This window comes from Anoplopoma fimbria, chromosome 17 (assembly GCF_027596085.1).
Source record: "Anoplopoma fimbria isolate UVic2021 breed Golden Eagle Sablefish chromosome 17, Afim_UVic_2022, whole genome shotgun sequence".
Lineage (NCBI taxonomy): Eukaryota > Metazoa > Chordata > Actinopteri > Perciformes > Anoplopomatidae > Anoplopoma > Anoplopoma fimbria.
In genome coordinates this window covers 15467587-15490901 of record NC_072465.1, presented here as the reverse complement: position 1 = coordinate 15490901, position 23315 = coordinate 15467587, and the positions used below count along the sequence as shown (strand labels likewise).

Here is a 23315-nt window from a genome sequence, read left to right as displayed (position 1 = left end):
ATAATTGCTTTATTAAATATACATTGACTGGCATTTGATAAACACAATGTGGGAATAATTGGACGTTAGTGCCTGGACAGAAATGAGCAGCAACACAATAATGGATGAGCAGCTCCGTTGCAAACCCTGCTCATCGTTAGTCCTTCACTACTGGTCCTGTAAGTGAGCACACACAAAAAAATCATGAAATACGACGTGTAACCAATACTCGTTTCAAATGCGTTTCAGCCTCTGCACTCACCTTAACCATGTTGCCGTGAATGAGGTATGGTGACTTAAAGTCATGCTGGCAGTTGGCGTATCCCATTCCAAGTCCCAAACCTGAACCAAGGGAGACCGGCCATGTGCGACCTGGGTGGGGGGGCATTCACCAGTAAATTATGTTTTAAAGGAGCACTTACAAAAAAACAAATGCATATACCAGTACAACTTAAAAAAAGCACTTACGTTTAAAGAGAAGTACGGAGAACACAACGCCCACAGCGAGGCCAGTTACTGCAGAGAGGAAGAAAAAAAAAATAAAGTATGTAAAGTTAAGTGACTAAATTACACATCCAAAAATGATTTAACTTTAGTACTGAGGTAATGTGATCATGTCTGATCCACTATAAAAACTGGCTGGCATAGATGCAAATCTGTTGTAATGAGGTCAGTGGGGTGCTGCTATTATGTCTGATGCAAGAGTTGGTAAATAGCACAAGTTAGCACAAGACATTGCTCATTAGGAAAAAAGAGGGAGACAAAAAGCAGCAAGAAAGCACAACTTCCCAGAAAGAGCGAAAACAGTAAAAGGGGTGCAAGAGAGGGGGGAAGTAAGTTAAAAGGAGCGGACAGTGTCCATGAGGTGGAGGGCAGAGGAGGTAATAGGTCAAAGAGTGCACACGTGTGCAGGTAAGCAATGTCTGGACGTTGTGTGGTCAAGCAGAAGGTTGGTCTCAGTGACGCAGATGTTGGGTAAGTTGTTTGAAGTGCTCAGGCCGGAGTGGGATCTTGAGGAGGAATGTGTTTGTTCGCTTAACTTAACTTCACCTCGCTGCAGGCCACACCACACCCAACGGCCGGCCAGCCAGCACAGAAAACACATTTGAAAAAAAAAACAGCCATTTCGGCCCCACCGACTCTTAATTGAATTCAGGGAGCTATGCAGCATGACGGTTTGCCCGAACCAGAAACCTCAGATTCGTCTCTTTTGCACAACTTAACAATGTCAAACAAGACCACAAAAGACCTCTCACAGCCTCACTATCAGTGCAGATCAACAATAAACCCTTGTTCTCTGGGTCCTTTTCAAGCAAAGATTAAGTTAAATTTAAGGTTCTCCGTCTGTTGCCGCCTCAGTCTTTCTTTGCTCTTCAGCCAGAGCAGTTTTGAAACCCCTGCTCTTCCACTGACAGTAATACAGCAAAAGCATTGGCAAAATATGAGGGCTGATCAGCATCTCATTTTGGCTTCCTCTCTCTTCGTCTTGACGTCTCCAAGGGAGATGGTTTATAACAAAAACATTTGTGCTGCAGTAGAATAAACTGAATAACCCACAGGCCACAAAATACTCAGTAGGTTTCCCAGAAAATGAAGTCCGGGGCCAGTTAATGTTATTGTTATTCATTATTTCAAGCATTTTTTTGAATATAGTGTAAAACAAGTACAACTTCAGACTTATAACTCACATTGCAAGTTCAAAATGATTGTGACAGCAGATTTCTTTGTAGAGCTAATGATGTGATGTTCCTGTGTGGTGGAGGAGACATTGCTCAGGATTTGCAGAGCTTGAGTGTAAAGAGTACTTTTACTTAATATGACAAGGTGTCATTACTGTAACTGTGAAGTAATATTAATAATGTTAATTCAACTTTGCAGCTCTTCTTACTAACCTGTACAGGCATTTATGGTGCCCAAAAGGGATAATTTGCAATAACTCTGGTGCCCTGACAATTCATCTAGTGCCATAATGAAGTCAAAATTTAAATTTGTGCCATAATTTGGTTTACGACCTAAAGTAGTGACATTCCCATCAGCCTCAACCTTTGTGTTTTGTGCTAATTAGCAAACGTTAGCATGCTAAAATGCAAAAGTAAGACAGTAAACAGGTAGAAAATGACACATGTTAAACATCAGCATGTTAGCATTGTCAGCATGTTAGCCTACATGTGTTGAAAACTATTATTGGCCTTTCTCACTCTAATATTGTCCCTCAAAATGTTTCCAAAAAAGACAGTTGTTTCCAGTTATGAAAAGGATGTTTCTAATTATTTTCCTCCCTGCCATCAATGCACATGCTTTCCTTTCACTTTTATCACTGGCCAGCATATATCTCCTCTCATCTTTTGTTGTTCAGTGCATATCCTTTGTAGGAAATCCAAAGTTTTACTATATAATCTGAAGCTTTGGAATTAAACATAAAATTACATAGAGAGGCAACAGAGGATACCAACCTTTTATGTAATTGTCTACTGTATGGTATTTCTAAAATGAACAATTTGCAATCATTAATACACTTGCACAATTAACACAAATATATGCTTAACAATATCTTCCTGAGAAAACATAAAAATTTACAACTAACAAAAAACTGAGTAGAACATATGCTGCAGACAGACTTCCTCTGTCTACCAGAGACACCTACACAGAATGAACTCAAAGAAATGCCACAATGCAGACGTTTTTCCTCCCAGCAAGAACCATATTTTATTGTGCCAAAGTTGACGTCATGAAGTGTCTTTTGGGACAGATTGTTTGCCAGTCTAAGTATTTAAGTGCTGGACCAACACTGTTCCATATACAACTGACAAACTCTGCATAAGGACCACATGGTGATCTGCTCAACACTGTAACTCTGTGTAGTTTCATCAGCGTAGATTTGTTGAGAGAAGGCCAGAGTCCATGGAGGAAACCTCTAAACCAGGAAACATCTTTTTTAATTTGATCCGACTTTCTGAAAATCCCTGTTATACTTAGCAGATGGTTTTGGCAGTAAATTCAACCACGTCTGCTGAGTAGTGTGTATTAGCTATATATCAAAGTAAATGTTACACATCAGCTGTTTTCAGTGCGAAATGAGTTTACAACAATAAAAACTTCTGTCTGAAGACAGAAAAGAGACTTGTAGTAATACTGCTCAGATTGGTCTTTTCCTTCACTACTTCTTCTTCTGATAAGGGGCTAGACAAAGCAAAATATCTCAAATATAATTTTAAATGTAGAGTGTATTTGTTGATCAGGGTTGTAGGGTGTATGCGCCATGATCAAATGATGTACAGTTCATTTGTTCCTGGATCAAAGCCCATGAAGCTGCTACAGATCTTATAGGTTTACAGGTTGTTTCTGTTTTCCAGTTGTTGTCTGAACTGCTGGTGCATCAGTGGCAAAGATTTATGGTTAGAACTGGAGAGGACTCAGAAATCATAACATCATATGCCAAACAAAAGTCCACACTAAACTGGGATATTCTGATACGGCACCTCAGTCTATGCTGTTCCAGCATTTGGTCTCCAGAGTGGATAAATCTGAAGAGGCTGGGAAATGTTGACAGGGAAAATCTTTTGGAAAACAATAACATATGTTTTCCCAGACAGGCCCGGAGGCTGGAAGGAAGGAAGTTATGAACCGTCCAATCTCTGAACCCATCGGCTATCAGTCTGACAACAGTTTAGAAAACGACATATGAACGCAGAATCTGTTTAATAGAGATAATGAACCATCTGTCACATAGCACAGCTGACGTCATTATGCTGTATTTACATGTATAAAACATGATTTCATGCTCAAGAAGAACAACACATAAATTAGAACTAATGTGTGACTTCAGCTGTATTAAAAACACAGAAAACAAAGAGTAGAAGGACTTAATAGTGATTAAACTGAGCAGAGTAACCATGTGGTCTGTCCCACTCATAGATTCAGCTGTTTTTGAAATGGTTTAGTGTGATTCCGGGGAAACCTACTTCTCAGATTTACCCAGTTTGTGGTCTGAATTGAATCTGCACCTTTTTTGATACATGCTTTAGTTTTAGGGGACAGAAAATCGTGATGAGACAGCCTGAATCAGGAGAATCGGTCCAAGGCTGAAAGTGGACGGAATGATCCTTCACGGTTGTGTTACCGATCCGCCATTCGTATAATCTGTTACTCTTTGTTCACATACTCAGTACAGTCTGTTAATCAAACACAGCTTGTGTCCCAACGCTATGTGGTCTTCTTCAATCTAATAAGTCCTCCCCCAAATAACCAAACCCGTTAGTTTGACCTATTTAGCAGGTTTACAGTTGACCTCAGTAAACTGTGCCAGGATGGTCTGTCAAGGTCTTTTCCCCCAAAGACCTTGACTGGCTTGTAGCACAGCTTATCAACCACGTGTAATATACTATAGAATACCTTATGGAAGCGATACATTATAATATGACATTTATGAAAAGTCATTGACCTGTTTTCACGGCTGTATCAGCAAGACAGCGGTCCCATTTTCGTCCATGTTCGTCTGCCATGTTCTCAGCTGTCAGGAAGCTCCTCAAAATATCGCGAGAGAAATGTGGAGTCACGTGAACTCACAATTTCCCGTTTTTTTCTTGCAGTTCATGTTTCTTTGCCCTACAGTTTCTTTTTTGGTTTTCATCTTTCATTTAATTAGGCGGCACAGGACATACAACTTGTTGTGTTACAAGGAGTCTAAACAGCACCTTCCTGTTTACAGAAATCACAGACTTGATAGGAATAACATGTATTAGCCCCCTAGATTTATGTTATGTAACTTTATTTTTCACTGTGTTAAAGTGTTAATCCTTTAGATAACATAATTAAAACTAATTTGCCGACTTTTCTTGCAGTCATTTTAGTAGGCTGTTCTATACTTCTCACTTTACCTGATAAACTACTGTACATTAGAACTTCTCAGTTGTTTTCAATGCTGGTGAAAGTGTCCCCAATATCACACAGGATATATGTAGGCACAGGAAGTGATGCATACATGCAAGTCTATGACAACCTTTGTAACAACCTTTTCTATATTTATTCAAGCATCCTTGCACTCTGCATTATTGCACTATTATCTCCATTTCATTGTCATTATTTTTAGATTTTATGTTTATATACTTTTGCATGTATCTTTATGTGTACAGTAGTTAATGTTTGTAGAGTTGTACATGACATATTAGTGAAAGTTTTCCACTACTACTACTACTAACACTTATTGTCAATAGGTAAGGTCATTTATTCCCACTTTCAGTAGTCTTGGTTAATGTCTTTAATGTGACTGGTTCTCAGGGGTTAATGAGCTCCCATGTATTTTTTTAATATTATCTATAGATATTTCTGATTTATTTATAAAATTCTCCATATCTAAGTTACCATGGCATTGTTCAAATATGTGTTTTGCCCCGGAGCTGCACGTGCATCCTGGATTGTTTGTGAATGGGCAACTTGCCTGTACACCCTTCCAACATCTGTATAATATTGACTGAGAGGAAAACAGCATCTTACAGCATCTAGTCTGCTGGAATTTCATAAGAGGAGGAGAAATCTAGCTACAGTCTCAAAAATGTTTGCTATTATGGACACAATATTGTGTTTTTTGCTAAACGAAGATGAAGATGTGGCTCAAATTCCTTCTCAAAAAAGTATATCACAACTAGATTATCTGTGAGGCAAAACATATTCAAAGAAAAAAGGTGCTAATCAGGTGTTAAATGGCTACTGTTAATGCCTGCATAGCACTACATTGGAACTCCTAGTATGTGCCATATTATTATTATATTCCTTTATTGATCCCCATGGGGGAAATTCGAGTGTTGCAGCAGCTCAACTACACAGACACAGACAATAAATACACATACTATACAACTACACAGACAATAATAAAAATAGCAGAAAAAATACAAAAGTAGCAAAGCTGGTAGAGAGCTGCTGCGACAGGCTGCCGACCTCTGGCGCCATTTTAGATGTAATATAGACTGTATGGTATGTGCAAACTTAAAAATCAAAATCAGAATCAGCTTTATTGGCCATGTATGCGTTGCATACTAGGAATTTGACTCCGTTTTCTTTTGTTGCTCTCAACATCCATACACAGAAATAGACAAATAGAAAAAAAAAAAAACAGGACAATAAAGAAGAACAAAAGTTGTACATTTAACCACTGAAAGTCATGAGTCTGCAGCTCTATCCAAACAGAATTATGACTCACTAAGTGGTGGTTAATCCTGAGGGAGAAAACCAGCAAACCAAAACATTTAATTTAAGGGCAGGGGAAAGAGTTGGGTATTGATTATCGGGGCAATCAGCAGTAGACATCATTTTACATTACAAGGACTCATTTCATTCTGTTTTAATATTTAAAAAATAGCATTAATGAACCACCAGTTAACCATGATTGATCATTACCATCAACACATTTAGGTATTGTAAACATCTACTACATCATAACACATGCTTGTATACTTGCATCAATGTGCATAATGCAAACAATGGAACATTATATTCCATTCAAAACCAATCAAACTAAACCCGAGGGAGTCTTCAGAGTATAAAATAAAAATCCAGTAATAGTGACCCGATAATATTTGTAAGTAATTGATTACGTTATTTGACTATATTTATGACAAAGGATATGAAACCTAAATGTATTATAATTACACTTAACACAGAATTTATGTCAGACGATATGTGTCTATTAAAAGTATTAGAAAAGATATAGATGCAGAAAATAGTAATATTTTTTAGTAATATGAATACATTATTTTGTTTTCATAACTCCTCACAAAAACAAAGTTAATGAAACGAGTAAAATGGAATATGTACAGTACCAGTCAAAAGTTACTTTACAAAACACAAATAATGCCTGAGACTCTTTGATTCTAATAATATATACAATGTAAAAGTGTAATTTACAGTACGCATGTCTGTAGTAACAGTATATAAGTGTTGTGAATAGTTGAGGTCTCTGTTGAATGATTAAATGGATTTGTGTTTTTATAAACAAGTTCTTACTTTTTAAGAATACAGTTGCTTTATGATATGATACAACCTGTGGCTTTGATTTGAGTTTTAGACGCTTAAATAATCAAGAAACAGTTAAGTTAAATTTTCAGAAAGCCACATTTGAACATGAACTCTATTAGTATAATCCTACAAACCCCTTATAAAATGCTCATGTAGAGATAAGATCATGAAATCACATAGTCAAGCATTATATAAATATATATATATATATATATATATATATATATATATATATATATAAACTTTTGACAGTACCAGTCAAAAGTTTGGACACACCTTCTCATTCAACTACTTTGAAGAATCTAAAATATAAAACATATTCTGGTTTGTTGAGCATTTGTTTGTTTACCACATAATTCCATATGTGTTCCTTCATAGTTTGGATGTCTTCAATATTAATCTACAATGTAGAAATAAATAAATAAAAACATTGAATGAGAAGGTGTGTCCAAACTTTTGACTGGTACTGTAAACATTACATTAACAGCAGTTTCCAGTCGTTGGTGAAGCAGGGATTATTTTTGTTTTCAAATATATTAGGCCTATTTGTCTTTCTGCTGCCCTCTCTGAGTGCATATTTTCTGCACCACTCCTCTCTTTCCATACTTGGCAATGCCTTACTTGCTCCTTCGCTATTGGCTGCTGCAGAGAAAGCCCGGAGTGACCCGGATGTGCAACGGAGGCCTGTGTTTTCTGACTGCTGCCTCCTTCCTGTAGCCCGGTTGAGGAAGTGAATTTCGCTGACAGGGCTGGGTTCAGAGAGGGAGAGGCGAACAAAACATCTTCCGCAGGGGACTGTAAAAACAACACAACAAGAAGAGACCCCGAGGAGTGACTTGTTAAACCGTAGTGAAGCTAAGGTGTACAAGCATCGGTGAAATCGTGCTCCCCTGCCCCGCTGAGACCGCCGCAGACATGGTAAGGGCCGCGGCAGAGCTGCAGACAGGGACGGGGGTGAGAGGGCTTTGGTGGGGCTGCAGCTAACAGCTAAGGGTGCTAAGCTAGGCTAACGCTAGCTGGAGGTGTTGGCTGGTAACCTGAGAGCATAAATCACCGACGCACATCTAAGTTGCTGTGTTTGTTAAACTTCCTCCCCCCCCCAACCGAAGACGAATGAATTAGCTCCGATGCTAAGCTAGCAGCTGCTTCTTCCTACTAAGTTAGCTGGCAGCTAGCAGGTAGCCAAGCTAGCTGCCCCGTATGCAGAAAGTTAGCGCAGGATGTTTTGGATTTGACAAGATCGTGTCTAGTATAAGTGGGGAGTCTTAATATAAGGTGTACACACCCAACCCCCCTTACCCCGACACACACACACACACACACACACACACACACACACACACACACACACACACACACACACACATTCCTCCAGTCGTGCACCACACACGCACACGCAGGCTAATATAGTCAAGCGCTGGGTTGCCTGTAGCTAAAATAAGACTTCTTGCTCCTCCTATTCCTAACCATGACAAGCCGTCAACCTCCTCTCTTAAGATTGTACTGCCTTGCAAGATTACTCTTAACTTTGCAAAAATTAAATAAAAAGGAAATATCAAGCTCTGACATTCCCTTCAAATCATAGCAGCAGTTATTATTTACTCATTGCATGTTTTAGAGCATTTTCAGTTAATATGACAGTGACATCACTGTGGTTGATCGTGTATTTATGCTTGAAAAATAACATTTGACTTGAGCTATTCTAGCATAAATGGTGCACCATTTTGTACTCGCATTGTGTATAAAAGTTTGTTTTGCAGTGCAGACTAAATTGTCTTATTCCTGAGTTGGGAAGAGCAGCTGTTTTTTCTCCGCAGTCGCCCACTCTCTTTGGCCTCACCTCATCCATTCTGCTGGCTGAGCCTCAGCGCCTCTCCTGACCCCGGGGGTTGTTGGTCTGAGCTGGTGTTTACACAAAGACAGGAGCACTGTTAAACACTGTGTCAAGGAGATGCAGGTGTCTGGTGGTGCAGACTGATTCATCAGCTGAGAGAGATTTTAAGACAGGCAAAAAGCAAGGAAATGGCACTGGAGACATTGCCTAGAAATTTCTGTTATGTTAAGGGTCAACCTTAAGGAAAGTGTTTATAGGAAAAGGGTTCTCTACTTTATAACATGCCGTTGTCCTTTGACCAGCGAGCTGTTGAATGAGTGTACTTTGTTAGGCTTTTGCACTTAAGAGGAGTGACTTCATAGATAAGCCAAGGGGGAGAGTATTGTCATCATCGAAAAGGGAGGTGAATATAAGGAATAAAACAAAGGAATAATGTAGTAGGGCAAAAAAACATTTATATTTCTGGGCTTTCATGCCGATTGGGACGTTTGTAATGATAAGTCTATGTTGGTAAATGCAGTTATACAACATTGAATTTAGCCTAAATCCAGGTACTGTAAAATGTTATCTATGGTAGAAGTGACTTCTAAGGCACTGTCTGATAATTCTCAGATAAAAATGATTGGGGCATATACCTGTTATTGTTAGCTTGATTATGTGTTTGTCCCTCTAGTTTTACTCAACTTCCTACATCTTCTTACACATTCCCCAGAGTTTCATGTTGTGGCTGGTCTGGTCTGTCCTGCTCACTGCATATTTAAGGGAGGGAAACAGAAACCCTTGGGGGAAGGCCATTCCATGTAGTCCTGTCTTTTCTGTGTCTTCTACGGCTGTCATTATGAATACGTTTATTTAGTCTTACTTGACTTACCTGCTTAAATAAAAGTGAAATATTTTCATTTAATTCATCCTAAAACTGCCGGCAACAAAGAGACTGTTTTTTTTTTTTTAAAGGAATGTTTCCTCCGGGATAAAACATACAGGAACATACAGCCAGCTGCTTCACAAACTGTAGTTTATTCGGGGTGTTGACTTAGTACATAACAAAACAATCCCCAGTTAACAACTCAAACGTGTAACCAGAAAAGCAAATCAAAAGTCTCAGGTTGTATTGTAGATTGTGAATTGATTGTGAGCTCATGTTATGATAGTGACACAGTGACACATAGTGACTTATGACACTTTACAGTATTTCTGACCATTTAACACAACCTACCATCAGTTCCTTCATTGATATAGTCAGTGTTTCACATTTATAAATTGACTGATAGATCAGTTATATTGTACGTTTGCTTTGCAGTAATTAATCAGATCTTCCGGTCACAATGTCAGGGACGGCCAGGTGGTACTGTGTGAGAAAAAACGCAGGACAATGTATTGTGGGTCACACACCACCAGGCTGAAGTTAGTTTGATAATCACATGTGGCCATGTTATACAGATGTCCTGTGAGAAACCTTGAATCTGATGCCTTCCAAGCCCTTTGTTCAGTCAGTTTATTCCTCTGTGAATCTGTCAGCTTGTTCTTGTTCTTCAAACACAAGTGACGGTGTTCACTGTTTGGGAAGACGTTGAGGGATCATGTCACTGCGACTACTGGTCGGTCAGGATGTCTGGTGGAAGGAGAATGGATCAGAGATTGATACCCAAGTCAGTGATATCTGAGAAAATGTTTTCGGTTCTTTGCGTTGCTCCTGACAACTCGGCTGCCGCGGACGATTAAGTTTTCATAGGAACTAAACTGAAGCACTTAAACGTCAAGAGTCTGTTACTTGAATTGACAGCTTTGTGCAGCAAGAAAACAAAACACCTCGCCTTCCAAGAGCATGATACATGCGTTAAAGTCTTGTTAAGATTTATATTTTACTTGTTAACTTGTCTGATGCAAAATTAAAAAGCTACTCAACTGTCTTTTTACTGGCAATATATAAAACCAGGCGGCAGCCTCAGGATCTGCTGAGTGAATCTGATGCACAAGTTTCTTAAAACTTGCATTCTCTCTACTGACCAGCAAGGGGCGACTCCTCCGGAGGCAAAAAAACAACATGGCAACGGCCAAATCAACGAACTAGAAGAGTCATAGCGGCACTCTGCAAATCAACGGGTGACGTCACGATGACTACATCCACTTTTTAAAAACAGTCTATGTATAAAACCAAAGATAAAATTGAAGTCTGGCTTAAATTACAGTTGTGTTGACATTTACCCCTCTGCCACACTACCTGCTGCCGTTTGATGATAAGCTGATAGCGATAATGTGCCTCCTGTTCTTTGTGACACACGTCTCACAGCCAAATGAATACATCCTTAAACAGCTCATGCACAATATCTCAACTGACCTCCTTTATTTGCATATGGTCATTTGTGCCACACATTAGTTAGTTAGATAGCTTTCTGCACTGTGAAATTCAATTTGGTCAAACGTTTGACTATTTGGCGGCAATTACTATTTCATCTCTACCAGCTTTTTGCTTTGCAAATTCTCACATGACAATTCATGAGTGCTGTTCAGTCTGTTGAGCTGGAAATGTTGTTTGTAGTCTCACAGTGCAAGGAGAGTTTGCCTGCAAGGGTGTGGATATTTTCTGCACAGCAACTCCTTTCATACCCTCATACAGAATGTAGCAGGCCTTTATCATTGGGCTGTTTTGGAGATGGGAAGGAGCTTGTAGTGGTCATTTCTTATAGAGAGCATACCAATACTGAGTCCTGATCCAATACTTGTGTATATTTTCCAACATAATACAACTGCACAGCGCACACTAATTCAGAGCCTGCTTCAAAACTTCTGAGTTTTGAAAGTAAAGCTATAACCTCATTAGCGTAGCAGGGCTTTTCTTTAAAGGATAGGTTCACATTTTTTCAAGTGTATCTTTAAACAATGGTCAAATTTGCCATATGAAGGTTTTGTCTGATTTACTCATTCCTCCTGTTTATACCTCTTAATGCGCTTACAAAGTAAATGATGGGGAACAAAATCCATAGTCCTCATTCTGTGTTAAAATGCATTTCAGAGTTTAAGTCTTAGTTAGTCTGAGTATTTTTAGCACAAAAGTTTGTTTTCTCAGGCAGTGTTTACTTGTTGAGCTGCAGAAAAGGGATAGGAACTCGAAGAGGACATTTTGTCCTCAAAAGGAAGATACCCACTTGTTTTGACTAACAGACTGCTGAAGCTTTATATTATACTCGAGACAAGACAGCACCTCAGGGGACCGTGGAGACCCCCTGCTCTAGTGTTTTCTGTTGTTGTGGCAGGAAGATTCTTAATCCTCAGCATAAACATAATACTGAAGTGAAACAATCAACAGTAGAAGTTTAGAGATGTGGCAATATAATCTACAAAATACTTTTTTTATTTGTACTCAAAGTGGCTCTACTTGGTGTCACTGAGGGTAACTTCATTAAAACTGCTTGCAAATATATGATTTTTTTTGCCACTCTGTGTTTCAAATGCTTGTCAGGCTCCAGTGTAAATCTGTGTATTTTGGACAACTGGCCATTTATAAAAAAGAACCTACAGGAATTAGATTCGGCTTAAAATGAAAATAAACAATACAGATAAATTACATTATAATAAAGGCCAGGTGCTATAGAATGTAAACACTCATTGAGAGCAGCTTTTTTTCAGGACATTACAAACCACTTAAATGTTAAACCAATTTCTTAATTATGATGAAACCATTAATATTGTTGACTTACATAATTACAGCTAGGTCTGTTGGCTTTCTACTTCAGCTGTAATAATTAATAGTGTTGTAACTTTGCCCACAATTAAAATGTATTGTTGTGCAAGCACAATAAGTTTTACCAATTATTGAATCATCAACATTTGCCTTCAGCAGCTCTGACATACACGGTTTAACACCACAGAATGTTTTATGAGTTATTCACTTTTTGCATCTGCCTTTAGAAACAAAACAAAATGACCACTTTCTCTAAATTTTCTTTCAATGTTGTGAATTTAAATTCTTTTTTCTTTCTTCATAAATACCAATTTCATAACTCGTGTTGCCTCACAAATTACACATTGTTATAACTTTTTCAGTTGTTTGAAACATTGTAATATGGTGTTATAAATTACTTTTTATTACAGGATTTGTAAAATAACAAATGTGTGGATTATTTTAGGAGCTAAAATATATATTTATTTCTGTCTTACTTTTATAAATCAATGATATATATTTATACTTTGCAAATTGAAACATACCAGTAAACAGTAACACACTCAATGTGACACAAACTGTTTAGTCTGTAGAAAAGCTGCATGGCTGCGGAGCTTTGAACTGATGTATTTAACTATAATCTGATAGTACAGTGTTATAACTGTTGTCTCTTTGTTTTCAGAATGACCAGCAGCTGGACTGTGCCCTGGACCTGATGAGGCGTCTGCCTCCTCAGCAGATCGAGAAAAACCTCAGTGACCTCATTGACCTGGTGAGTTACTGTCATGTTTAACTATTGGAGTGTAGATGTCGCTGATGTCACCGTAGCTATAAGTGCACTGGAGGTTCACCACATCACGCTTGTGTAAGTTCCATATTGGACCACAATGTGCTTCTTAATAGGGCTGGGTGATCATTCAATATGATAGCTTATCGTCTTTCAATGGAATCATATCGTGATGAAATCATATTGCAAGATATAGAAATAAACACTTGTATAATCTTTTCTTGTCATACATTTGCTCAGTATACCTTTGTGATAATAAATATTATGCATTTCCTACCTTACATATTTTAGGAGACTGTCTATTTTCACTGATTACTGTTATTGATTTCTCACAATCATTATTAATGTTTTACCAAGTGATATTAGGAAAACAGAAATCATAAAACGTGTATATATATTCAAAAATGCAAGTTTAATGATTTCTCTGTTAATCTCAACAATTATTTGAAAGTCATACAATATCAAAAAAAAAATCCAGCTAAAATCGCCAGGTAGATGGTATTTATTTTATTTATTGAAGTCATTTAGGTTTGATCAAATTTGGGTCAATTTCTGCTTAATGCAAGAAAGATATCAAGTCATAAGTAGGGATGAACGGTTATGAAGAAAGTTCCTCAACCATTTTTTCCTTCCCAATATTATTATTTTTATTATTATTATTATAAGGTAATGCGTGGAACAGGGTTTTTTTATCCTCTGCACACATCCGATCTGTTAAGAGACACAATCCGCACAGATCCCGACCAGCAAACTGTCAACTTTATTCAAAGTAGTAGCACAGTTATCATGACTTAGAGACAAGGACAGACACCGTCTCCTGGGAGCTCTTCTCTTCTGTTGAGCAAATACAGCTGGAGAGCTTCAGAGCGCTCTCCTTCTTACCCACTGTAGTGGGAAGTTAAAAAATGAAGTAGTTAAAATGACATTGTTCCATTTCAATCAAATTTAAATTAATTGTTAAGCCCCAGTCATAAAACCGTATTACACTCAAATTGCAGGTTGCCTAGTAAACGGTTCTCCACAATTACAGTAACAGTTGTGCTGTGGTTTGTGTTCTGGTCTGTGTTTGGTACATGTCAGAATTGTATGTGTGTGTGGTTGGGTTGGGCTCTTGTGGTTTTGTTCTTGTTACAATATTTGTTACTGTATTTGTTACTGTACATCAGTGTGACATCTGGGTCTCTGAGGCTATTTTTAGCATTTGATGAGTAAAGGTTTTTTTTCTAAGTCTTCAGTGCAACAATTCTGCCTGTTAATTAATAATTTCCTTCCTTTTCTACATTTTTCTACATTTTGTTGAAATTGTTAGACCTGTTTTGTAGATTTTAACAGAGCAGTGCCTGACAAATTAAGCTTTAATCAGACACAAATCAAATCACACTTTTACCAGTTTGCATGGCACCTTGTTTTTTTGGGGCACACCCAGACCCCCCACCTACTCAACTTCCTCCTCCCTCACCTTTAACCTCTCTCTACCCGGGCATCGGCTCTCTCCTCACCCATTTCACTGTGTCCGGTTGTTAGCGATTATTATCACAGCTGTCAATCACCTCCACTGCCGGGCCCTTTTTGGCTCCACCATCTCTGCTCAAACTCTTCCTGGTGACACAGAATCACCTGAAATCACCTCTTTCTTTCCTGTTTGTCCCACATCTCTCCTGTCTCCTCCCCTCTGCTCTCTCCCCTACTTCACTCCCCCCGCCCTTCCCTTGTCTCACCCAGTCTGGGCTGCCAGGTGTGTGTGTGTTCGAGGGTGTGGGGGATTTTTTTCTTTTTAGGGAAACAGTGCCTCCTTTGTGTCTATACTCTGATGTAGGAGGACATAGAGAGGGGAGCCCATGTCAGTCTGTGAGAAATAATTTGTACCCCCTTATCCTTTAGATATTATGTTTCCTGTTCATATTTCATTCCAGCTCCACTCAGTAACCTCTGCTCATTGACTGGAGCTGGAATGTGAAAGACATGAACTTCCAGTTCATTGTTGACCACAATGAGAGGATTACATAAGTTATTTTGTTTCTACTCTGTTTCTACAATCCTGCAAGTTTTAGAAGTTGGCATCTCATGTTACGTTTGTTGCTGACACTCAAGACAAACAGAACACTTTTACTAACTTGGCTGAGGAGTTGAGATGTGTTACAAACTTTGCCAGAAATGTCTGCGTCTGAGCACATTTAAAGTATCTGTGCTGTGGAAAACGCTGTGTTGATGTTGAGATGTTGTTTGTGTCCAGGTGCCCAGTCTGTGTGAGGACCTCCTCTCCTCTGTGGACCAGCCCTTGAAGATTGCCCGGGACAAAGTGGTGGGGAAAGACTATCTGCTCTGTGATTACAACCGAGACGGCGACTCCTACAGGTGGAGTTTATTATGCATTACCATCAGTCCATTTGTCAAATAAACCAAAGACAGTGACTGAATCTAACCTTTTAGTTGGCTTTCAATGAGTTTTGTAATTTCCTTTTTTTAATACACCAGATCCCCGTGGAGTAATAAGTATGAACCCCCCATTGAAGACGGTGCAATGCCTTCAGCTCGCCTGAGGAAACTTGAGGTCGAAGCCAATAACGCCTTTGACCAGTACAGAGACCTGTGAGTTCACAGGAAGCAATCTCATGGGATGTTTTTAATAAGCGGTGAGTGTTGCCCTCTTGTGACCTCTGATATGTTTTTCAGGTACTTTGAGGGTGGCGTGTCCTCTGTGTACCTCTGGGACTTGGATCATGGCTTTGCTGGAGTTATTCTCATCAAGAAGGCCGGGGATGGATCCAAGAAGATCAAAGGGTGCTGGGACTCCATCCATGTGGTGGAGGTGCAGGTGAGAATCCACTGATATGAAATAGGTTGACATTTGAATTTTATCCCGCCCGGTCTTTTTTTGTTTTCTTAGAGGAAGTCAGAACGGGCAACGACAAAACCATGTGGTTTAAAACTTCCAAGTTTAGTCTGGAGTGTTGTCTCATTGCTTGCTGTGTCTGTCGTGCGAGCAGGAGAAGTCCAGCGGTCGTACTGCGCACTACAAACTCACCTCCACCGTCATGCTGTGGCTCCAGACAACCAAGACCGGCTCCGGAACCATGAACCTGGGCGGCAGTCTTACGAGACAGGTACGTGTTGAACTAAACATGAAACCACTGCTGACACGGCCAGCCTCTCTGTAATCATTCATGGACTCAATTTGTCTCACCCTTTTTTTAACAGATGGAGAAAGATGAGACAGTTGGAGAGTCCTCACCCCACATTGCCAACATTGGCCGCCTTGTCGAAGTCAGTATATCGGCTCATTTTCTGCTTGTTTAACTTTTTTGACTGCCTTAGCATTGATTCAGCTCACCTGCAGTAAGATTACTGCATTGTTTTCTTACTCGAAAAAAGGTCTCCTACACAGAATTCTGCAGATCCTCATTGGGGTTTAATAGTTACATATATTATATTATATCTCCTGTCTACACCAGAAACAAACTGAACTCCTTCTCACTCACAGTGAAAGACGAGATGTTTGGGCTGGTTATGAAACGATAACATTAACATACTGCTTTTGTATGATCGGCACAGGAAAGGGCTGTGTAGTGATTAAACTCTAGCTGGTTTTATTGACATTATAGATCAACAAAAATGCAATCCAGAATTTCCTACATTGAAATAGGATGAGATACATTCAGTTTATTAGGTACAACTAGCAGAAAAAAGGTTACGTTTTTGTAGAAGTTTTAGAGGCGTTTAGTGGCGACTTCATGATCATTTTGAAGGATGTAGTTTGTGGTGATATTGATGTGTATTGTATCATAATAACAGGTATTTCTAAGTAGCAGACCACATATCTGTATAATATAATACAATAGGGCAACACTAGTGGAGAAAAGCCTCATGTTCGTCCTGTTCAGCACATTTCACACGCCTCCATATCTAGTCAGTGAAGTAATTGTCTGAAAATGTTGTCGTTGATAACCGGAGAATGGAGGCGGACTTTAATTTAAGAATGTCTTGATTTTCGTTCCAGGATATGGAGAACAAGATTCGCTCCACACTGAATGAAATCTACTTTGGGAAGACCAAGGACATCGTCAACGGCCTAAGGTAACGCGACATGAGTGGTTTGGATGACTTGTCACCCTCTCTTCTTTTACAGGACTTCCTGTCAGCGGGATCTGCAGAAACTCTGTATTTCTGGTTGTGCCAGTCTTACTGAGAGAAGAGTCCCTTTACTTCTTCGTCTCCGTCTGTTGACCTGTCCAACTGTTATTTTCTTACATCTTTTGTCAATTTCTGTGATTGTTTTTATTTGATATTTCATTTAAGCCTACCTTTGCTTCCCCTCTTTTCAGTTGATTTTTTTTGTTCCATATTCATTTATTCCTCCTCCTGTCCTATGATTCAATCCCCTATCCCTCTCCTATGATCCTATTTTTTTTTTTTTTACTGCCTTCTGTCCCACATTTCTGCTGCCATTCTTCTCACTGTCTGTCCTCCTGTCAATCCCTCTGTCACCTCTCCTTCCCCGCTGCCTCTCGTCTGTGCTACAGATCTATTGAGTCTTTGCCTGATAACCAAAAGTACCGGCAGCTCCAGAAGGAGCTGTCGCAGGTCCTCACCCAGCGTCAGATCTTCATTGACTAGGTTCAGAGGTACAACCTCGCATGTGTGTGTTTGTGTGTATTTTAGTGTGCATCGGTAAGTACAAAATTAAATGTTGCATATTCCTCACTGCTCCCTCCATGGTGCTCCTCTGTGGTGCTCACCTCAAACTGCATGGGATTAGCATAAACTGGGCATGTCTGTAAAGAGGAGACTAAGGTACTTATAAAACTCATTTTCATTAGATATTTTGAGGCATGAGGTCAAGGGACCCCTCTGAAATAATATTGAGTTTAACATCAACACTTGAAAATGACAAGGTGCAAGCTATACTTTGGTGTTTCATTTTTACCTTTTTTACATAAGAAAACTTTTTTTTCCTTCTTTTTACAAAATGTAACAAACACACTGGCAACGTGGAAGCTCTTGGGTGAATAATACATGAGAGAGAGAGAGAGAGAGACACAACACTGAATTGAAATGCTATTGACTCTTTCAGCCCATGAAGAATTCATAAACAGCCACTGAATGGTTTGGGTTACCCTTAAACAAATTGCTCTTTTCCTGGACTGACGACAAATTAAAAAAAAAATAAAAAATGAAAACAACTAAATACAGACAACTAAACAATATTAACCAAAAGCAAAACATTTAAAATGATCTCTGCCCTCACCGAAGCCCAACTTTGAAGCGTTATTCAGCTTCCTAACCAACAAGCTAACAGCTCATGGATGGTACCAATGGATTCATAATGTCGTCTAGCTTCAAAACTGAGGCATCAAAGAGCGTATGTCCTCCAGGATCAGCAGCTATCCAGCGGGGTCTCAGATGGTTAGATGTATGTTATGTGCTCGTGAGGGTTCAGGCTCCCAGGTGACTCTCGTGCGTGTGTGTGTGTATAAGGGACTGTATGCTTTATGAATCCATTTACATGCTCCTCAGAGTGTTGATCATTGAGCAGCTGTGCAGCCATGTTGTGCATGTTTTGTTTACCTTGTAGTCTAACAGACGATCCCTGTGAAGGAGCGACACACAAACCATGTCAGTGTTCAAAGCACTCACCACCCCTGATGTTTTTGCAGTTTGTTGCCCAAATAAGGTTTTCTTAAACTGTGTTTATTCTGAGTGCAGCTCTTTTTCCTATCAGAAGAACCAGTGGGTGAAAGCACTGCATTGTAACAATACCTGAAACATCTGATTCACATTAGTATTCACACCCCTCTGTTTAACAGAATGATTTTCTTCATAAACTCAAACTGATTTAAGGTATACTTCACCCACAAAATGACCATTGTAGCCCCTTTTACTTCAATGTGAGGAAAACTGTTTCCTTTAAGATTTAAAGAAACATGGGATTAGTAATTGCTAAACAAATAATCCTTTTGTTGCTGAATTATTCCTAGAGAGCAAATAGTCACCTTTTTGATTTTATATTGGCACATCAAATTCTCAGTTAATTATACAATTTAAAATAACTTTGTTCAACAAAATGTAAAGGATTGTGAATCCTGCTCCAGGAGAGATTAGGAAGGTAAAGCACATGATTCGACTGCATGACATAAAGTAACTAACTGTTGGTTTTTATTTGCCTGATATTAATGTTTGCAGTGTGCATACAGTCAGTGTGTGATATTACGTATTCTTCACCATCTTCTCTGCACACAGGAGTTGGACTAACTTTGCTCCTGAATTTACAGACGGTGTTTCTGTCTCGCTGGAGGAACTTTTCCAGTCCCTCTCGCTGTATTTTCACATTTTGATCTTGACACTGATCGTGTCTTCTCTCTTTTTGTCTTCTCTCACACAGGAGTGTTCAGACTCTGGCTGACAAGTCAAAGCAGGAGGCTCTGAAGGTCGACCTGGTGGAGGCACTCAAACGCAAACATACCAGCTAGAGCTGCTACTGTTTTTTTTTGTTTCTTTCTTCTGTCTCTCACTCTCTCTGCCTCATCTACGCCATCTTTTCTCTGTTCCTTTACTTCTCTCCCTCCACACCTGTTTCAGTGCTGCACTCTTGTTTATTTGTGAAAAAACAAAAAAAGGAGAAAATGCATAGCTTTTTAATTAATTTGTTTTTTCTGTCCGTTTTTTGTTTTCATGCATCTCATCTGCCATGAAGCCATTCACTCACGCTCCCTCTGTCTCTCTTCACCCCTCTCTTCTCTCCCATGTTATGAATATAATGATAGTATTACCACGGTTAATGATAATCTTACAGTGTGAGGGTCATTGTAGTAATAATCCCTGATGTTCTCACAGCTGATGTGTCCTTGGTCAGGTTCAAATGAGCGATTTTGGCCCAGCTCTTCCTCGGTGTTGAGGAAAAGGACACTGTGCTGTAGGTGGAGTCGGCTCCACGGGGCTGTCATTATTATGTACATCAAATTTATTTCAAGCACCTACTTTTGTCTACGGCACCCCCTGATATATTTGTATAAAATTATTACTGTTGGTGTATAACTGTCATTCTTCTGGTTAAACGGTGTGTAACCACAAGCTTTTTACTTTTTACTCAACTCTGTCCGCATGCATGTGAGCCTGTGTGGGGCTGCAGTGAGTGGAAACGTGGACTTATCAAACATGGGGATGGACTGTTATAATCACCGGGTGATTACACCCACGTCGTCAACCCAACCTCCCCCCCCCCTCCCCCCCCCCCCCCCCCCCCTACACTGTGTATAACATGACATGCCTCCCCCTCTGTTCAGCTTATTCAACTTTTCTCTCCTCACCTACTACGTCTTTGTTGGGGGTCACAGTTTGTCATTGTGTCTCAGTGGAAACCTCTGTCTGTTTCCATTTTGGAGGGGAATCTTTTTGTTGTATTTTTGTTTTGTTTTTATTTTGTAAAGCTTATGATTCATATTGTATTAGAGCCTCCAGCAACAATAAAACAGTAAAAAGCTACTCTTATTTGTTTCTTCTTCATTTTTATGAGGTATGGCACAGTACAGCTAGTGGACAACATTAAAAAAAACTACATTACCATATCAAACACTTTACTATTAATCCCCTTAAGCATTTAAAAGCAGAGTATAACTTTTTAATTAATTGTGTATAAGCACAATTGTAATTATATAAATATATTTATAAGATTAGTTATAATTGTTTGTAAATACTGTACATTAATTAACTCTTTAAAAGTAACAATGATTCCCATATGTCCTGAAAAATCCTGGAAAAAGTTGACCAATTTTCAAATCATTGAAAACAGAGAGAACTATCTAATATCCTCAAAAATCATTAGAACATCCTTTGTTCCTCCGGCTGAGAATGAACTCCTCAGAACGCCCCAAAACAGATCACACTGCCATCTAGACATTCAAATAGTTAGGGGATGAGAGTATTTTGATCAGGCTGTTACGTTGTTGAAACGCTGTTAGTTATAAGTTGGTTAGCATGTTCGGTTGTTAACTTAACGTGATGTGATTCATCTCTGCATAGGTGCAACAAGGTTTTAAATATGTGGGATGGGATTGTAAAGACAGATGAATAATGAGTGGGAAGCTGGGGGGAACTGAAGAGTCTAACTCGACTAACTTTAAAGTGTACAATTAGCTAACGTTATGTGAAGTTTAGTCTGCTAGTAAGTCTGCTACTATTTGTGTTATTGGTGTTCAGGCAGCAATGCTTAATGTAATTGATAAGAAAAAAGGAATTGATGGCCTGTCTACCAGCTAAATCATCACTGAAAACGTCTAGACCCTGGTTAAATGTTAATAACTAAATTATATTGGGTCCATTTAAAAGTTTTAAAATGTTATTTTACATCTGTTATTGGACCTACACTGTATTTTTCAGACTGATGGAATTTTAACGAGACTAAGACTGTACATGCTCTCTGCTCTGTGAGGCTTTAATGAGGTAAATGCTGGAAACATCTTCACAACGACGTTAATGTTTAGCAGGTGTAAAGGCTCACCTGCTGAACAGCACCATATAAAGTAAATAAAATAAGCCCCACATTTATGAGCTGCAGCGTTTAAGTTATTCAAATACACAATTATCTTGGTATAATCCAATATCATACATTTTTCTAAAATGGGCCATTCTGCAAAGTACTTTTAACTTTATTTTGATGGTGATACCTTTGTACGCTACTTTTACCTACTGTAAAATTACAAATGCATGACTTGTTTGTAACAGATTACTTCTATATTGTGGTATTGCTACTTTAAATATCTGAGTACGTCCTCCACCACATAATAGAGATACTGTACACTAGATATCTGATCAGCTCTAATATCTGACTTATCCCTATAAGATGGTTTCAACTTTAGACTACTTTTCCTCTTTGTTGTTTAAGTTCGATATTTTGGGAAATTTTAGATTCTTAGGTATTGCTATTCTTTTTACGTCCTCTAATGTCTTAAGAGGTGCAGTTAACTAAAATGTCACCTTCTACATAAACTGGAAATTTTCCTCCTATTTTACCAAGAATAACATCTCTAAACTCTTATAATCAGATATCATTAATCGAGAGAGCTGTCGGTTAAATGATCCTATTTGCCTTTATTACATAAAGATGAGATGGAAAATGATTTATATACTAGGGGAAAGTGGGTGATGCTATTTAAACAAATCAAAGTAGGAAAAAACATATTTTAAATTAACATTTTTATTCCTATGCACACTTTTAAGAATCATGACTAGCATAATTTTATCCATGTAAAATATTTTTTAAAGTTGGAATTAGTCACATATTTTCTTCAACTTTGATGTTCTTTTCACTTAAGTCACATCACTATAACTTAATTACAATATTCATTTTTTTTCCATTCCCGGGTCCCAATGTTGTTTCCAAGGTCAAAAATGAAAGAAATTGCTTTTACCAGTTTTGAAGTTGATCATGAAGTCCTTATAGTGTTCAGAAAAATTCAACATCTATCAGTGACAACTAGGAAAACTTCATCTACTAATGAAGATTATCTGACAGAACAGTTACTAAATGGACTTTGTGTTTGGATTGTTTTTCTCAGTAATCTTTTCATTATAAGACCAGATGTAGCATGCAAGGATCACCTAGTAGATTTATTTTTAACTGAGTTAAAGAAGAGCCTCATTCATTCATGCAACACAATGTCATCATGGACATACTGTAGACAGACAATGAGCAGCACAAATCATCACTGTGCTGGAAACAGGCCTCTCAAACTGTGTGACTGCCGCTTGTCCACTAGGTGTCAGTGATGCTCAGCACATCAACGTCCTTTATCAAATATTTCACTTGTCTCTACTCAATCTAAATGCAGTTATATGCTTTATTCATAATGTATCTTACTCTAACAGAGTTGACCTCATACAATTTTTTTTTTTACAGCTCCCGTTTTGAAAATAGAAAAGTGTTCTGAAAACAAAGGATGAACACAAAATAATGTAATTTTTGTACTAAGTTTAAATTTAAAGTTTAAATTGTCCTCTTTTCAAAGTTTTCTGAACGCTTTGCATCTGGTGAATGAACAACTTCTACA

The 23315-nt window shown here is 38.6% G+C and overlaps 2 protein-coding genes across 2 annotated transcripts; one reads left to right on the top strand and one right to left on the bottom strand.

The window, feature by feature from the left end:
• On the bottom strand, nucleotides 1-4529 carry LOC129105483 (MICOS complex subunit Mic10-like). Its single transcript, XM_054616531.1, has 4 exons — nucleotides 4421-4529; nucleotides 448-495; nucleotides 242-351; nucleotides 1-156 (listed from the first exon to the last, which is right to left on the bottom strand). Exons 1-4 carry the CDS (start codon nucleotides 4479-4481, stop codon nucleotides 148-150), a joined length of 228 nt encoding a protein of 75 aa, XP_054472506.1. The 5' UTR covers nucleotides 4482-4529; the 3' UTR covers nucleotides 1-147.
• A 3155-nt stretch (nucleotides 4530-7684) lies between these two features.
• capzb (capping actin protein of muscle Z-line subunit beta) lies at nucleotides 7685-20500 on the top strand. Its single transcript, XM_054616511.1, has 9 exons — nucleotides 7685-7908; nucleotides 13168-13257; nucleotides 15506-15627; nucleotides 15748-15861; nucleotides 15946-16087; nucleotides 16260-16376; nucleotides 16471-16536; nucleotides 17270-17346; nucleotides 19652-20500. Exons 1-9 carry the CDS (start codon nucleotides 7906-7908, stop codon nucleotides 19737-19739), a joined length of 819 nt encoding a protein of 272 aa, XP_054472486.1. The 5' UTR covers nucleotides 7685-7905; the 3' UTR covers nucleotides 19740-20500.
• The last annotated feature ends 2815 nt before the right edge of the window (nucleotides 20501-23315 follow it).

Coding starts and splice junctions, on each gene's coding strand:
- LOC129105483 (XM_054616531.1), bottom strand. CDS start 4,481: ATGGCAGACGAACATGGACGAAAATGGGACCGCTGTCTTGCTGATACA. Junction 496..4,420: donor TGATACAGCCGTGAAAACAG/GTCAATGACTTT, acceptor TCCTCTCTGCAG/TAACTGGCCTCGCTGTGGGC. Junction 352..447: donor CTCCGTACTTCTCTTTAAAC/GTAAGTGCTTTT, acceptor CCCCCCACCCAG/GTCGCACATGGCCGGTCTCC.
- capzb (XM_054616511.1), top strand. Junction 13,258..15,505: donor TCAGTGACCTCATTGACCTG/GTGAGTTACTGT, acceptor GTTTGTGTCCAG/GTGCCCAGTCTGTGTGAGGA. Junction 16,537..17,269: donor ACATTGGCCGCCTTGTCGAA/GTCAGTATATCG, acceptor TTTTCGTTCCAG/GATATGGAGAACAAGATTCG.